The sequence below is a fragment of the Prionailurus viverrinus genome, chromosome D2 (assembly GCF_022837055.1).
Source record: "Prionailurus viverrinus isolate Anna chromosome D2, UM_Priviv_1.0, whole genome shotgun sequence".
In the NCBI taxonomy this organism is placed as follows: domain Eukaryota; kingdom Metazoa; phylum Chordata; class Mammalia; order Carnivora; family Felidae; genus Prionailurus; species Prionailurus viverrinus.
Genome location: NC_062571.1, coordinates 8,914,229 through 8,932,467, shown reverse-complemented (window position 1 = coordinate 8,932,467; position 18,239 = coordinate 8,914,229). Strand labels below are relative to the sequence as shown.

The window sequence follows — 18,239 nt, the reverse complement described above, 5'->3', positions numbered from 1 at the left end:
CATTTACCATAGAGAATGACAAGGATATTCACAGCAGCTGTTATATTAATGAAACATGCAAATTACCTACATGTCTATCAGTAAAATATAGTATTTAGAATACGGTGTGGCCACACAGCAGGAAAATCCAACATTAAAAGAAACAAACTACAGGGGTGTTTAGGTGGTAAAGCATGTGACTCTTGATTTTGGCTCAGGTCATGATCTCACTGTCGTGAGACTGACCTCTGCACTGAGTCCGCAGCCTGATTAAGATTCTAATTAAAAAAAAAAAAAAAAAGGAAATAAGCTACATATAGATAGATGTCAAATTACTAGTGAACTAAGAAGAGAAAATGCCTGTCAATTACACATTAAGATAATTTACATATTTTTAGAAGTACTCAAAACAATAAACAGTATTATTGAACCATTTTTCCAGTATCCATCAAAAGAGACAAAGAGTCTCCTGGAAAGAGTGGTCAGTAAATACAATTGAATCATTGGCAACCTTTACCTGGACAGATCCCAAACAGTGAAGAAGAAAAACCAAGGCAGAAAGCTATGGGATGAATTTGACGGAGAAGCTCAGACAGACTTACTGGAGAATTTAACTTTAAACGATAGGCTATACAACTCGCATACACAACCTGGCTAAAGTACTCATGGAGAGTTCTTTTTTTTTTTTTTTTAATTTTTTTTTTAACATTTTATTTATTTTTGAGACAGAGAGAGACAGAGCATGAACAGGGGAGGGTGAGAGAGAGAGAGGGAGACACAGAATCTGAAGCAGGCTCCAGGCTCTGAGCTGTCAGCACAGAGCCGGACGTGGGGCTCAAACTCTCGGAGTGTGAGATCCTGACCTGAGCCAAACTCAAAAGCTCAACCTACTGAGCCACCCAGGCGCCCCTAAACATATCAGGTTTTATACAAGGATCGAACAAGACCATCATTAAATGAACTACTTGAACTAGCTCTTGAACCCTTTTACTTTCAGTGAGGAATAGTTTTAGGCACTCATTTCAGGGCTGTCACAGGAAGGTTATTCACTATGTGTACCTATGTTAAGACCAAAACTTCTTTGATATCATCCAAAAAGTCTGTGTCTTGAAAAAACTGTTTGTATCCAAAAGACTGTCTTCCTTTCTCCATGGTTTTCAGAAACAGAGATGTTATTTGCAGGTCAGCTTAGAAACTCTAAAATATAGAATGATCAGCATGCATCTACAAGCCATCTTAGCCTTGCTATTGATCTGTTACTTTGTATTTTCTATAAAGGTAGATTTCTATCTATTGCTAATTTCCCATTAGTATGGGACTCACAAATCTCACCAGGTCCCCTGCAAAATAATGTGGGGAATGAAGAACTTACCTGGCATTTGTTCATTTTCTGCTGTCTTGGAAAAGTGTAGACAACTCTGGTGCTGTGCTGAGTTACAGGAGGAATGAGGTCCTAAAAGAGCTGGCCTGCCTGGTGGCTCCTGAATGCTCCTGCCCTATAAAACTATACAACCCAATAGATACGAAGAGCGCCAGTGCCTTTCGCCTTCAGAAAGGGCAGCAGATGCTCAAAGAACAACTATCTAACAGGACTCTGACACAATCATGTAGTAGCTGTTGGGCATAAATGTTTTCACTGGGTAAACGTAAATATTTGCTTCCTGGGGATTTTTAACAGTTTAAAGCTCTCTTGATGTTCACAAAAAATTTTTAAATTAAAAAGTAGGTTTAAATAAAACATTATACTCAGTGAAGTAACATTAAGTCTTCACCAAAACTGCTACAAAAAATACTCCCAACCTGGGGCACCTGGGTGGCTCAGTCAGTTAAGCCTGGATTCTTGTTCAGGTCAAGATCTCAGGGATGGTGGGATGGAGCGAGCCCCACATCAGGCTCTGCGCTGACAGTGTTGAACCGGCTTGGGATTCTCTCTCCCTCTTTCTCTGCTTCTTCTGGGTTCTCTCTCTTTCTCTCTCTCTCCCCAAAATAAGTAAACTTAAAAAAACACTCCTGATTAAACTGTTTATCAATTTCCCCACTGTTACTAAACCATTGATTACTGACTACACAGAAAACGATAAAAAGCAATGCTTTAATGAAAGGTCTATGTTTTCATTTCTTGGTCCTGGTTGCCGTTTCTCAAAAGGATCTTTTTAAAAGTAATTTGCCTTTCCTCGTGTGGAAAAGCAGGCAGTCTCTCTGGAGTCGGGAGACACAACTTCCAGTCTTCGCCACTAACAAACTGTGGTTCTGAATAAGTCAGTAACCTTCGAGAAGAAAAACAAACAAACAAACAAACAAACAAACAATGTTTCTATTCAATGAGACAAAAAGTAAGGGATTCTTGGAGATCCTTCCCTCATGCCGGACTGAGTAACACCACGCCTCAAGAAGCAGTCACGGACCCCACTGGAGAGCCGCTCAGACTCCAGGAAGGATACAAGGAGAACCAAGAGGCGGGGCGGTAACCGAGTCGGCCCAGGCAGGGGCGCCCGTCTTCCCGGACCACCCCGCCTCCACCCGACGCGCTCCTGGGCCCCCCTCCCGGCCGCAGCGCCGTCCCTCTCCCACCGCCTCCGGACACACGCCCTCCTCCCGCGGCCTCCAGACCCGGGCCCCGCGAACGGCCCCGGCCGCTCCGGCAGGGACTGAGCACCGGGGGCCCGACCTCTCGTGCTGATGGACACGTCCCCATCCCGCCGTCACCGGTCCACGGACCTCCTCCACCCGACCGGGCACCGACCGACGGGGCACAGACTCCCGGGCACACGGCGCCCCCATCGGCCCTTGCCCAACAGTCCCGGGCTCACCGCTCCCTCCCTCAATACGGAGAACTGACCCCAGTAAAGGTCAGAGACCCAGCGACTCCGGAAGCGGCTCTTAACGCGAGAAGAAACCGGAAGGAAGAAAAAACGGGGCGGAAGCGCACAGACGCAGAAGGCGGTACCAGGGATGCGTAGAACCAGGCACCTGCGAAGCCAGGCACTCGCAGAACCGGACAGTGGGAGCAGTCAGCGCTGACAGGCAGAGCTACCATTTCGTGCAGACTCCGTGGGCGGCGATGGGGGTTAGCTGAGAGTGTGTCTTTATCTAGCGTGAGAAGGTTGGTGTGCTTGACATAGTTACCCAAGCAGAAGAGGCCGTCAGGGACTCCCCAAAAGTTGAAGATTACATCTGAGATCAATGTGCACCCAGTGTGTAATTTAGACACACAAGTGTCAGGAATAGGAACCTGCTTGTCGACTCCACTTTTTTAAATACTAGGAAACAGATTCCATCAAGCAATAAAAGAATTTTTTAAATAAAAAAATAGTATCTGACACCGTCAGCGATTCTCTGGAAATAAAAAGCCAGGGGACGAGGGTGGCATCAAGCAAGGTAGTTCATCAAAATCATGAAAGCAATGAATGAAAATCGTAGATAAATCAGAAAATCGACAGTCCAAAAGAAAATGTCTTTATTCGTCTACATAATCCTATTCTTTCTTCTAGGACGCTAACATTACTTGAAGAAATGGAGATAGACCCTTTCACTGAAACTCAATATACTGTGACAAATTCCACTAACACTGTCAACCAACTTTTGTACATACTTTTTTCTCTTTGATTTTTGTGTACTTTAATAGCTACTTTACACAAGCATTCGTAACTTCATCTGTAATACATGAAAATCGAAACTGACAACATTTCGAAAAGAAGACTTCCTAGGAAATATCAACACGTATAATATTGCTCCACTACAAGTAGTCTGGCATCTGCTGCATGGAAACATGGCCATGATTAAGAGTGTTTTTTTGAATGTAGTCTAATAAATATAGCATTTCAAGGCAATGAGAAATGAATGGAATATTCCAAACAGCAAGTCATTCCCAACAGTTTGGAATAGTCTTAGGTACATAGTTCACACAGGGCATAATTCACAGGGATTCAAGATTTGAAATGTGTAAAATAAACCACTAGGAAAATAAAGGTGACAAGGTGTGACACCAAAAATAAAAACCATAAATTTAGTATCCGATGCGTTTTAGTATTAGCAATAACAAATAGTTCAGCTCTATTTTAAGTTAAAAGCAAATAAACAAGGAAATATATTTTTAATATTTGAAAGAAAAGATATGTTAATTAATAAAGAGATCTTTAAGTCAATAGAAACGTGAATCCGGCTACATAACTAAGCACTCATGATAAAAAAGAAAATGACAATGAATGACAAATGTATGTAAAAGTCTATAATGAGAATTTAAAAGAATGCAAATGTTTAAGTAAAAACAAGTAACCTATCATTTATTGAGAGAAATTTTTTTCATTTTACTTCTATACACAAAAGTTCACTCTGGTGTAGTTTCAGGAATTGTGACAAAATGCGGAGATCTGTGTAACCACCACCACAGCCAAAATCCCAAACTATTTCACCAGAGCCCTCAAATTCCTTCGTGCTACTCTTTTGAAGTCAAAGTTACTTACTACTCTATCCTCTGGCATTACTCTCTATACTTCATGCCTATAGGTTTGCCTTTTCTGGAAAGTCCCATGCATATAGAATCTTACAGTATGTAATCTTGTGAGTCTGGTATCTTTGACTGAGTACAATATACTTCAGATTCATCCTTCTTATTTTATGTATCAATACACATACACTGTTGGTTTTTATTTCCCAAGTCCTTGGGGCACCTGGGTGGGTCAGTCCGTTAAGTGTTCGAATTCGGCTCAGGTCATGGCCTCATGGTTCCTTTGTTTGAGCCCCACTTCAGGCTCTTTGCGGACAGCCCAGAGCCTGAAATCTGCTTCGGATTCTGTGACTCCTCTCTCTGCCCCTCCCCTGCTTGCGCCCTGTCTCTCTCTCTCTCTCAGAAATAACCAAACATTTGCTTCCCAAGTCCTACTCCATGGTATGGATATACCACACTTATCTATTCCCCAGTCAAGCGACTTTAATTTCCAGTTTGGTTAGGGGCACCTGGGTGGTTCAGTCGGTTGAGCGTCCGACTTCAGGACTTCAGTTCAGGTCACAATCTCGCGGTCCGTGAGTTCGAGCCCCGCGTCAGGCTCTGGGCTGATGGCTCGGAGCCTGGAGCCTGCTTCCGATTCTGTGTCTCCCTCTCTCTCTGTCCCTCCCCCATTCATGCTCTGTCTCAAAAATAAATAAATGTTAAAAAAAATTAAAAAAAAATTTCCAGTTTGGGGAAATTATGAATAAATAAAGTACACTTTGAAATATAAGACTTAAAAATATTTTTAAAACGAGGAATATAGAGTTATGGTATGGGGTTGAGGAGATACTTATTCCCAGTCACTGTGACTCTGAGTTTAATTCATGTAAACTCCCTGGAGGCTCGTTTCTACCAAATTTTAACAGATTTTTAATCTGGCACTTCCAGCACGTACACGACTCCACATGACGCTATCATAAAATTAACTTTCAGTGATGTGCGTACAAGAATGTTTACATCAGTCAGGGTCCAGATGGGAAGAGAATCCACCCAAATGTTATAAGAGAGGGAATTTAATAGAGCAGGTTAAAACAGGCATTTTAAAGGCAAAAGTGGACACTGAGGCAACACAGGCGTAACACGGGCAGAGAGCAGCTCCCATCTCAGGGTAACGTGACGGAAGAAGTCACTCAGGAGAGCGGCCCCACAGAACTGGGATTCCACAACTGAAGTGGAGGAGGTGCTGCGTCATGCTGATACTACAGATACTCAGAGAAGAGCCCTGCAGAACTGGAATTCAGACCTTCAGACCTTCAGAGCAGTGTCGTCCAGTTACTGCAGGCCGCTCAGAAGGGCACGGAGGTGGGGGGATAACGCCTCTGAGGCTCACGCCTCCCAGCTGGTGTGCCCATCGGGGAGGGATCAATATGGCTGCACCTGGGAGAGCTAAAAGAAGCTGGTGAGAAAACATGCTGGGATTCGACAGTGGTGATGGTTGCACAACTTTGTGAATATGCTTACAAACCATTGAATTTTCCACTCTTAAAGGAGTGAATTTAGTGGTAGGTGAAATATATCTCACCTATTTTTAAATTTTTAAATCTTTAAAACAATTTTTAAAAAGAAGCTGTAGTCTAGTACTAGTGATCACAGTGCAGGGCCATCGCTGGGGTGATGTTAAGGAAAGCATCCCGTGATGACACCTCACAGCCTGGAGCCTGCTTCGAATTCTGCATCTCCCTCTCTCTTTGACCCTCGCCCCCACGCGCTCTCTCTCTCAAAAATAAACATTAAAAAAAAAAAGAAGAAGTACTTAAAAAATAAATCAGTAACACTAAAAAAAGATAAATGGGGAACCTGGGTGGCTTAGTTGGCTCAGCATCCAACTCCTAGTTTCAACTCAGGTCATGATCTCACGTTTCTGTGAGACTGAGTCCTGACGGGCTCTGTCCTGGAGGTGCCGAGTCAGCTCAGAATCAGATCTCCTCTCTGCCCCTTCCCAACTCGTACTTTCTCTTTCTCTCCCTCAAAATAAATAAATCTAAACAAATAAGTAAATAAATAAAACTCAAAAGATGTTCTTAGCAATTTTCTGTATTCGTTATACCCACGCGACCCTGAAGAAAATAGCCAACCTAGAAGAGTGACGCTGCCAGATATCATAACTTATAATTAACTTACGATAAATAAAACGCAGTGGTATTGTCATGAAGGATAATTCAGCCAACAGAACAATCAGAAAGCCCAGAAACAAAACCACAAATACATGCTCACCCAATAAATGACAAATATAAAACCACCAATCAGCAGGAGAAAGGACAGTCTTTTCAACCGTCATCAGAAGTCATGGAGAAGATAACACATAACTCAGAAAAGATATTTTCAATACATACATATTTCTACAAACAATTCATATCCAAGATATATTTTAAGACTTCTAGAATTCATTTTTAGGGAATTTTTTTAACATAATTTATTGTCAAATTGGATTACATACCACACTCAGTGCTCATCCCAACTAATGCCCTCCTCAGTTCCCATCACCCACTTTCCCCTCTCCCCCACCCCCCATAAACCCTCAGTTTGTTCTCTGTATTTAAGAGTCTCTTATGGTTGTTCCCCCCACCCCTGTTTGTAACTATTTTTTCCCTTCCTCTCCCCCCATGGTCTTCTGTTAAGTTTCTCAAGATCCACATGAGTGAAAATATAGTATCTATCTTCCTCTGACTGACTTATTTCACTTAGCATAATACCTTCCAGTTCCATCCACGTTGCTGCAAATGGCATGATTTCATCCTTTCTCATTGCCAAGTAGTATTCCATTGTATATATAAACCACGTCTTCTTTAACCATTCATTAGTTGATGGACATTTAGGCTCTTTCCATAATTTGGCTATTGTTGAAAGCGCTGCTATAAACATTGGGGTATAGGTGCCCCTATGCATCAGCACTCCTGTATCCCATGGGTAAATTCCTAGTAGTGCTACTGCTGGGTCATAGGGTAGTTCTATTTTTAAATTTTTAAGGACTCTCCACACTGTTTTCCAGAGCGGCTTGCATCAGTTTGCATTCCCATAAAACTTCTAGAATTATTCAATAAGACCAATAACCCAATAAACTAGTATCGGCAAAAGACCTGAACAGTTACTATGCTAAAGGACATTCAAAAAGCCAATGAACATATGAAAGCATACTCAACATCATTAGTCATCAGAGAAATGGGAATTAAAACCTGACGAGATAGAGCAACACAAGGACCAGAATGGTTAAATTTAATTAGACTGAGAATATCAAGTGCTCATAATGATGAACTGCAATTAAACTCCTCACACACTGCTAGTGGCAATATGATTTAGTACAACCACGCTGGAAAACTGTTAAAACTAACACACATTGATTAGATATGTAGCTACTCTGTACCCAGCAAGTCCATTTCTGGTCACACATCTAACACACATAAGAGTTTAGGGGTGCCTGGGTGGCACAGTCAGGTGAGCATTCAACTCTTGGTTTCAGCTCGGGTGATAACCTCACGGTTCATGAGATTGGGCCTCACATTGTGCTCTGTGCTAACAGCATGCAGCCTGCCGGGGACTCTCTCTCCCTCTCTCTCTGCTCTTCCCTGTCACATTCACACACTCTCTCTCAAAATTAATGAACTTCATTTAAAGATTTCAAAAATTTAAAAACAGTTTGTGTCCTCCAAAACACACACAGAAGAATATTTACATCAAGGTTTTTCAAATACTTTAAAACTCAAAAGAAATAAGTTTCAAAACAAGTGTGTTTCCAATATGTATCCTAAAGATGTAGCATAAAAATAAAGAGATAAACTCTGGGATAGTCACAATGGAATGCTACACAGAAATATACAGCAATTAACTAATCATACACACAACATGGGTATTTTTCAAAGGTATAATACTGAACCAAAGATGCCCGGTACTATATGTATATATACACACACATATAAAATACACATGGTTGTTATACACATATACAGATAGTATGTCTTAACTCAATATAACTTATTCCAATAAAAAAAAAAAGATAACATTTGTGTATAAAAGTGACAGTAGGAGATTCTGGGTGATTCAGGGACACTGAACATTTGAGTCAAGTCAACATGCCACTTCCAAAGGTTCATCGGAGCCTCTAAAAAGTGATTCCTGAAGACAACTTCAAAGACCATTTCAATGGTCTTAAGCTCTGAACTAACGCTTTGTCATCTAATTTCCTCCTCAACTCCAATTGACCCACAATGACTGACTCACCTGGGTCACTCTGGCCTGGGGACTCTAATATCCATGGCTCCTCTCCTTGCTCCAACTGGAGAATCACTTCTGGTTTAGGAATGGATAACCCTGTGAATAAGAATCATATGACGTGGGACAAACTGGGTGAGTTTCAGGACTCCTCAAGGTGGACGACAGTATAACTCAAAGACTACACAATAAAAAAAATTTAATTTAATCCCTGTTATGGGACACAGGGAAACAAATTCCTTGTGACAACCAAAAGGGATAAACCATCCTTGGCCTCCAAACTCCAAAGCTAAATATTATTGTGGTCTACAAAAACTCTACAGGTTTCTGTAAATACAAAACAGGCACACATACTGGAGGCCTGCCTGAGAAACAAGCACTACCTACCCACTGCGACAAGGTGGCTGTAGTTCTCCAGCATCACGTCCCTGTACAGGGTCCTCTGAGCAGGGTCCAGGCGCTGCCACTCCTCCTCAGTGAAGCCCACAGTCACATCCCCGAATGACAATAATCCCTGCAAAAGCACATTGTGCTCAGTCTAAAGTAGTCAGAATCAGGAAATATGAAAAAAAAAAAAAAAAAAAAAAAAAGATTGTTCAAAGACAAATTCTTACATGTTGTGCCGTTGAAAACTGACCAGATAATGTTACTAACCTCTACTATATATATATATATATATATATACCTTGTTTTGTGTTAGACTTTGCGAGTAAAAAAGAGATTAGAGTAGAAATACCACTGACGAATCAATTTATTCTTTAATGCAAAAGATCTGAGTGCACACATGTACTTGGAACTGCCCTGGTTCTGACAATTCCAAGTGGAATAAAATACTCTTTCTGATCTCCAAGAAGATATTCTCATAAGGAAACCCGCAAAGACATACCTGCCACAGGAATTAAAGAATCCACACCTAAGAAGACATTACGTTTATACATCAGGCTGATCCTTGGCACAAAGAGAGCCTACCACCATCAAACAATAAATAAGTAAGAAGAAACAAAAACAGTAAGAAAATACAGCAAACATTGCAGACTGGGGAGAATCTGATTTCCAAGCTACCACATTATTAAATTCAAATGCCCAATGTTTAATCAAAAAATCACAAGGCATACAAGAAAACAGGAAAACATGTAACCATATAAAACTCCTAAAAAAAAACAACAGAGGTGCTAATGAGCTCCTTGACATAGGTCTTGGCAATGGTTTTAGGTTTGACACCAAGGCAAAAAAACAACACAAGAAGAAATAAATAGGAGTACATCATAACTAAAATGTTTTGCACACCAAAGAAAATCATCAACAAAAATAGAAAGGAAACCTACTGAACACAGAAAATATTCCTGAGTCCTGTATCTCATAAGGGACTAATATTCAAAATGTATAAAGAACTCACATAACTCACTTGCAAAAAAAATATGAATACACATTGTTCAGAGAAGACATACAGGTCCATAAAAAAGATGCTCAACATCATTCATCATTAGGGAGAGGCAAATCAAAACCACAATGATATTACCTCCTACCTGTTAGAATGGCTACCAAAAACACAAGGAGGAACAAGTGTTAACAAGGATGCAGACAAAAGGGAACGCTTGGGCACTGGGTGTGGGAATGTAAACTGGTGCTATGGAAAACAGTATGGAGGCTCTCCAGACAATTAAAAGTAGAACTACCATATGATCCAGCCATTCCACTTCCCAATATTTACCCACCCCCCCAAGATAAAAACATTAACTGAAAAAGATACATACACCCCCATGATTACAGCAGCACTATTTACAATATCCAAGATACAGACACAACCTAACTGTCCACTGATGGATGAATGCATAAAGAAATTGTGGTATGTATATACAACGGAATATGATTCAGCCATAAAAAAGAATGAAACCTTGCCATTTGCAACAACATGGATGGACTTTATGGCATGATGCTAAGTGAAATAAGTCAGAAAGAGAAAGACAAGTAAGTACCATGTGATCTCTCTTACATGTGGAATCTTAAAAAAACAAAAACAAAAAACAAGCTCATACAGAGAACAACTTGGGGGGGATGGGTGAATCCTTTTCTAGTTTAAAAAACTGTCTTCAAGAGAACAAGGAAACTACAATATCTTTTATGAACATGGATGTAAAAAGTCCTCAACAAAATATTTCCAAACAGAATTCAGCAGCATAGTAAAAGGATTATTACATATCACAGAGCTATAGTATTCAAAACATATGGTACTGGCACGAAAATAGACACAAAAATCAATGGAACAGAATCGAGACCTCAGAAGAAAACCCATACCTCTATGGTCAATTAATCTATGACAAAGGAAGCAAGAATAAACTTTGTGAAATAGACAGTCTCTTCAACAAATGGTGCTGGGAAAACTGGACAGCTACATGCAAAAGAATTAAACTGGACCACTTTCTTACACTATACACAAAAAAGAAACTCAAAAGGGATTAAAGACCTAAATGTCAGACCTCAAATCACAAAACTCCTAGAAGAAAACTACACCCAGTAACTTCTTTCACATGGGCCATAGAAACATTTTTCTAGATATGTCTCCTCAAGCAAGGGAAATAACCTCAAAAATTAACTGTTGCAACTACACCAAAATAAAAAGCTTTTGCACAAAGAAAACCATCAACAAAACAAAAAGGCAACCCAGTGAATGGGAGGAAATATCTGAAAATGATATATCTAATAAAGAGGTTAATCACCAAAACATATGAAGAACTTATACACCTGATTAAAGCAGACATCCAGGGGCACCTGGGTGGCTCAGTCAGCTAAGCATCCAACTTTGGCTCAGGTCACGATCTCACGGTTCGTGGGTTCGAGCCCCACATTGAGCTTTGTGCTGACAGCTTGGAGCCTGGAGCCTGCTTCAGGTTCTGTGTCTCCCTCTCTCTCTGCCCTTCCCCTGCTCCTGCTCTCTGTAACCCTCTCTCTCAGACACAGGAAAACATGTTCAACGTCACTCATCATCAGAGAAATGCAAATCAAAACCACAATGAGGTATCACCTCACACCTCTCAGAATGGCTAGTATCAAAAAGAAATAACAAATGTTGGCGAGGATGTGGAGAAAAATGTAAATTTTTGGTGGGAATGGAACCGGTGCAATCACTGTGGAAAACAGTATGGAGGTTTCTCAAAAAAGTAAAAATGGAAATACCATATGACCCAGTAGTTCCACTACCGTGCATTTAGCCAAAGTAAATAACACACTTAATTGGAAAAGACACATACACCCCTATGTTTACTGCAGTATTATTTACAATACCCAAGATATGGAAGCAACCCAAATGTCCACTGATACATGAAGGAATAGAGAAGATTTGGTATATATACACAATGCAATATTACATAGGCATTAAAAAGAATGAGATCTTGGCATTTGGGACAAAATGGATGGACCTAAAAGGTATTATGCTAAGTGAAATAAGACAGACAGAAAAAGAAAAATACCACATGATTTCACTTCCATGTAGAATCTAAAAAACGAAACAAATGAACAAAGAAACAAAAAAGAGACCCATAAATACAAAGAACAACCTGATGGTTGCTAAGGGAAAGTGTTGGAAGATGGGTGAAACCGAGAAAGAGGATTAAGAGTTACAACCTTCGAGTTATAAAATAAATAAATCTCAGAGATGAAAAGTATAGAACAGCAAATAAGGTCAGTAATATTGTAATAATGTATGGCAACAGCTGGTGATTACATTTATTGTGGTAAGTACTAATGTATACAATTGTTGAATCAGTATGTTGTACACCTTATGCTAATATAAAATTGTATGTTAATTGTGTTTCCTTTAAAAAATAAAAAAATAAAAAGGGGCGCCTGGGTGGCTCAGTCATTTAAGCGTCTGACTTCGGCTCAGGTCATGATCTCCTGCTCTGTGAGTTCCAGCCCCAAGTCGGGCTCTGTGCTGACAGCTCAGAGCCTGGCGCCTGCTTCAGATTCTGTATCTCCCTCTCTCTGGCCTCCCCCGTTCATGCTCTGTCTCTCTCTGTCTCAAAAATAAATAAACGTTAAAACAAAACAAAACAAAACAATATAAAATAAAATAAAATAAAATAAAATAAAATAAAATAAAATAAAATAAAAGAGGGGCACTTGGGTGCCTCAGTCACTTGAGCAATCCACTCTTGGTTTGCCTCAAGTCATGATCCCAGGGACATGAGATCGAGCCCTGTGTCACACTCCACACTGGGCATGGAGCCTGTCTAAGAGTCTGTCTTTCCCTTTACCTCTGCCCCATCCATGTTCATGTCCACACTCACTGTCTAAAAAATTAATAAAATTTAATTTAATTTAAATTTTTAAAAAGGATTATTATACACCATGACCAAGTAGATCCATTCCTGGAATGCAAGGATGGTTCAACATACAAAAATTGATTAATATAATATACCACATCCATATAATGAAGGAAAAAAACCCACAGATGACAATCTCAAGTGATGCAGAAAAAGCATCTGACAAAATTCAACCATCTTTCTTGTAACAGCAGTCAACAAAAGAGGAATAGAAGGGAAATACCCCCCATAATAAAAGCCAAAAATATAACACACACACACACACACACACACACACACACACAGGAAAAATTATTCTCAGTGGTGAAAAGGCGGAAAGCTATTCCTCTCAGATCAGGAGCAAGGTCAGGATGCCTGCTTTCACCACTTGTCTTCAACACAGGACTGGATGTTCTAGTCAGAGCATTAGACAAGAAAAAGAAATAAAAAGCATCTAAATTAGAAAGGAAAAAGTAAAGGCATCTGTGCAAATGAAGTAGTGTTACATGTAGAAAAACCTAAAGACTCCACAAAAAAAGTGGCTGCATCAACTAAATGAATTCAGCAAAGTAGCAAGATAAATCAACACACAAAATTCAGTTGCATTTCTATATAGGTACAATGAACGATCTGAAACGGAAATTACAAAACCAATTCCAGTTACCAAAGCATCAAACAAAATCTTAGGAATTAATGTAACTACAGATGTAAAAGATCTACACAATAAAAACCACAAAATAGTGCTGAAGGCATTAAAGAAGGAATTAATAAATGGAAACACATCCCATGTTCATGGATTAGACAACTTCTTGTTAAAATGTCAATACTACCCAAAGTGATGTACAGATTCAATGAAATCCTTAGCAAAATCCCAATGACGTTTTTTGCAGAAATTAAAAAAACCCATCCTAAAATTCAAAGAAACCAGACTATCCACAACAATCCTGAAAAACAACAAAATCGGAAGACTTACACTTCCTGATTTCAAAACTTAGTACAAAGCCACAGCAATCAAAACAGGATGGTACCAGCACAAAAAGGGACAAATAAGACCAATGGAATAGAAAAAAGAGTCCAGAGGGGCGCCTGGGTGGCGCAGTCGGTTAAGCGTCCGACTTCAGCCAGGTCACGATCTCGCGGTCCGTGAGTTCGAGCCCCGCGTCGGGCTCTGGGCTGATGGCTCAGAGCCTGGAACCTGCTTCCGATTCTGTGTCTCCCTCTCTCTCTGCCCCTCCCCCGTTCATGCTTTGTCTCTCTCTGTCCCAAAAAATAAGTAAATGTTGAAAAAAAAAAAAAAAGAGTCCAGAAATAAACACTCACACGTCTTGTTAAATGATTTTTGACAAGGCTGTCAAGACCACTCAATGCGAAAATGACATCTTTTTATCAAATGGCACTAGAAACACTGGATAGCCACATGTAAAAGAATAAAGTTGGACCCTTAACCTAACACCATAGACAAAAATCAACCCACATCAAGTACCTAAATTTAAGTTCTAAAACAATAAAACTTACAAGAAAACATAGTACAAAAGATACACAACACCGGATTTGGCAATGACTTCCTGGGTATGACATCAAAGGCATGGGTAACAAAGAAGAAACGGACACACTTGTCATGAAAATTGTAATGTTCACATCAAAAGATACTATCCACAGAGTTAAAAGTTAATCGACAGAACAGGAGAAAATATTTATAATTCATATATCTGATAAGAGATTAATATCCAGAATATAAAGAGAACTCCTAAAATTCAGCAACAACAAAAAAAACCCAAACAACATAATTCAAAAATGGGCAATGGACTTGAACAGATATTTCTTCAATGAGGATATACACATGGCCAATAAACACAGAAAATATACTAAACATCATGAATCATTAAGGAAATACAAGTCAAAGGTACAGTAAGATCCCACCTCACACCCATTAAGATTGCTACTACCAAAAAAAGAAAAAGCAACTGTTGGCAAGGATGGAGAGGAAATGGAACTCCCATCCTCTGCTGCTGACTGCTTAGAGTGTAAAGCGGTACAAGCATTGTAAAAACAGGATGGAGCTTCCTCAAAATTAAAACTAGAATTACCTTACGGCCCAGCAATTTTCCTTCGAGGTATATACCCAAGAGTAGGTCTCAACCACATGTCTCAACCACTCGTGTTCACGGCAGCATCATTATTCACAATAGTGGAAACATGGAAGCAACTCAAGTGTCCATGGACAGGTGAATGGACAAGCAGAATGTGCATATACGTACAATGGGATATTACTCAGCCTTAAAAATGGAAAAAACCCTGCAATACGCTACAACATGGATGAATCTTGAGGACGTAATGCTAAGCGAAATGAGCCAGTCACAAAAGGACAAAGACTACAGGATTTCACTAATACGAGGTACTCAGAGTAGCCAAAATTACAGAAACAGGAAGTATAACGGTGGTTTCCAGCGCTTGGAGGTAGGGGAGACTGGGGAGTTATTGTTTAATAGGTATAGCATTTCAGTTTTTACAAAATGAAAAGACTACGGGGATGAACGGTAGCGACATTTGCCCAACAATGTGAATGTATCTAATACCACTGAAGCGGCTCCCGTCACCTCCCAGCAGGCTTTACGCGGTTACCATGGGGACGGGACACTGACCACCGGTGGCTGGGAGGACGAAGACGGACCCGAGTGGAGAAGAACGAGGTCGCCCCCCCCCCACCCCAGGAGAGAAGCGACCACCCACGAGCGCCCCCGGGCCAGTTTCCGCCGGTCTTACTGAGGCCTCGGGCGACCCTTCACCTCGGAGACGAAAACACGAACCTTCGCTGGGTGACAAGCGCGCGGAAGCGCTGGTTCGCATTCGTTGCATACAGACGGAGCAGGACTCACCCCGCGCTCAGGCACCGAGCCGTTTCCTCCTTCACCGGCCCCTCCCGCGCGGGGCCTCCGTCCCACGGGTCACCCACATTCAACCACCGCCACCCGAGTTCTTCACCATCGCGTAGTCCCGCCTGCGTCCAGGCGCTCTGTGGCGAGAACAACACGAACAGTCCTCTTGCGATTTTGCGTACGCCAACATGAACTACCGGGAAGAGAGCAGCGCACATGCGCAGAAGGCCCCGAGCGGTTCCTGAGCCTGACCAGGGAGAGCATGGTGAGTTTCCCAAGTCCCTGGCGCCACCTCCTTGGAAACACCTTTCATTCTTAGGCGACATTGGATAGAACTGCCCGATTTAGCAAATTAGGTACAAGCAGGAGGCAATGATACTACAGTTTGACTCATTGTTTATCCGAAATTAATGCTAAGTACCTAAACATACACCTCTTTCATTAATTCTATATCGCTGATGAATTGGTTTTCCTAGAGGTTCCTTCTTTTGCAGAATACACCTGCAGAATTTCTCCAGGGACAGTTTGAATTCCATTTATATTGTAACATCGACAGTACCATCCCTCTCTTATTTCGTTCTTCGCCCTTTCAGACATCATTGATGAGAATGCATACTCAATTCAGCATTATGAGTGGTCAAGAATCGCCACTCGTATCACCAACATTGTTAGGGCAATACGATTTGAAACAAAATCTTCTCCGAACCTATAAACTTAACCACTCAGGGAGAACACAAAGAAAACAATTTTATCATTCAGTGCCAGGATACATATCACATACAATCCAAAGACAGAAAGAAATCTCACCCTTCTTTATAGCCAAGCAGATACAACCCATCACATAAATGTTGCAAAGATAAACAATAACTAGTCTCAAGCAGGAGGATTTCACACCATCATTTTGTCACACATTCTTTCCCCTAAATTTACCTGGTAATTAGAATGAGCACCTGTGTTAGTTTATTGGTGTTAAACAAGTTAAAAACCAAGATTCTCATATCCTTATGACAGTAGATAGTTTTGCAACATGGATTAAGGCCCCCACTACCAAAGTTTAAGCTTCTACAGTCTCATAATATCTGGGATACAGAACTGCCAGCTCCCTCAAAGTTTACATTCCAAACAGATGGTTCTGAGGTCCTTGGGAAAGATATTCTAAGTTGTAAAACTGCCAAGAGACATTTAACAATAATTATGGTTTATTCTCAACGGCGCAGAGAAAAAATTTACAACTTGAAAATCTACAAGGAGGGATGTCTCTTCATTTTTAGCAGAATATTAAGCCTCATTTTGAACTTGTAAATGCCTTTACACACTCTTGCCACTTAGTTAATATGGTACTGAAGGTCCTAGAAAGGACAATTAGGCAATAAAATGGAAGAAAAGGCATCCAGATTGGAAATAAATTGCTAAAACTCTTTCTCCTTGCAGATGACATGAACTTCTATATAGAATATTCTTACGATCCAGACAACATCAGAAGTAATAAACCATTGCAACACGTTTGTAAGACATAAGATCAATATATTAATAGCAAATGAATTTGTATACACTAGCACTAACCAATCCACAAACAAAATGTTCTTAGAAGTGAATGTAACAGGGGCACCAAGGTGGCTCAGTTAGTTAAGCATCCAACTACGGCTCAGGTCATGATCTACAAATGTGCCCACATTCAAAAGGAGGGAACAGGGGCACCAGGGTGGCTCAGTTGAATGTCTGACTCCTGGTTTTGGCTTAGTCATGATCTCACGGTTCTTTGGCTTAGATCATGATCGCATGGTTCAGGAGTTTGAGACCAGCTACAGGCTCTGGACTGCTGACACAGAACCTGTTTGGCATTCTCTATCACCCACATCATCTGTCCCTACCCTAGCTTCTCTCTCTCTCTCCTTCAAAAATAAATATACTAAAAAAAAAAAAAAAAAATGGACACAGACCTTCCCTCTCAATGAGATAAGGGTCAAAGATTTGCAAATATGTTTTGAAACCTTTACACTTAGGAGACCACTGAACAGTGCCTTCTTTCATCTCCCCAATGGAAGATGCAGGGAAGCTGGGAGCTTGAAAACATCTCAAATTTCCAGAGTAGGTTTTATTAACTGCAAATGTATGAGCACTACTGCAAGAATTGTGAGCATTTGTCTAAGTTCAGCACTGAGCAGGCACTTTAAATAGCGACACTTGTACAGGTGTACTCACATCCCACCTGCAAGAGGTGGTCTATGAAACAAAACGCCGGCGGCTTACAGGGGAAGCGAACGTTCTACGGAACGCCTTTTTCAAGAGCCCAGGATTGTGCATACCGAGAAGTGACAGGAGTGCCTTGGTCACTATCAGTAACGTCTGGAACTAGGAAGGGAACAGGAATATCCTGCTAGGCTCCTG

At 40.8% G+C, this 18,239-nt stretch overlaps 1 protein-coding gene across 14 annotated transcripts in view; it reads right to left on the bottom strand.

Moving 5' to 3' along the window:
* Nucleotides 1-18,239, bottom strand: part of LOC125147511 (zinc finger protein 33B-like) — an 86,098-nt gene that overhangs the window by 36,535 nt on the left and 31,324 nt on the right. For 2 of the 14 annotated variants that reach the window (XM_047824565.1, XM_047824553.1), the window contains exons 1-2: nucleotides 2,648-3,272; nucleotides 1,352-2,246 (exon numbers count right to left, since the gene is read on the bottom strand). Coding sequence is in view for 11 of the 14 variants with exons in the window: in XM_047824553.1 (XP_047680509.1) it covers nucleotides 1,352-1,366 (15 nt within the window). In the remaining 3 variants the exon portion in view is untranslated. Of the gene's footprint in view, nucleotides 1-1,351; nucleotides 2,247-2,647; nucleotides 3,274-8,683; nucleotides 8,774-9,061; nucleotides 9,213-15,062; nucleotides 15,155-15,851; nucleotides 16,111-18,239 lie in introns of those variants that run through there. The other 12 variants (XM_047824561.1, XM_047824560.1, XM_047824562.1 and 9 more) reach the window with 12 other exon arrangements.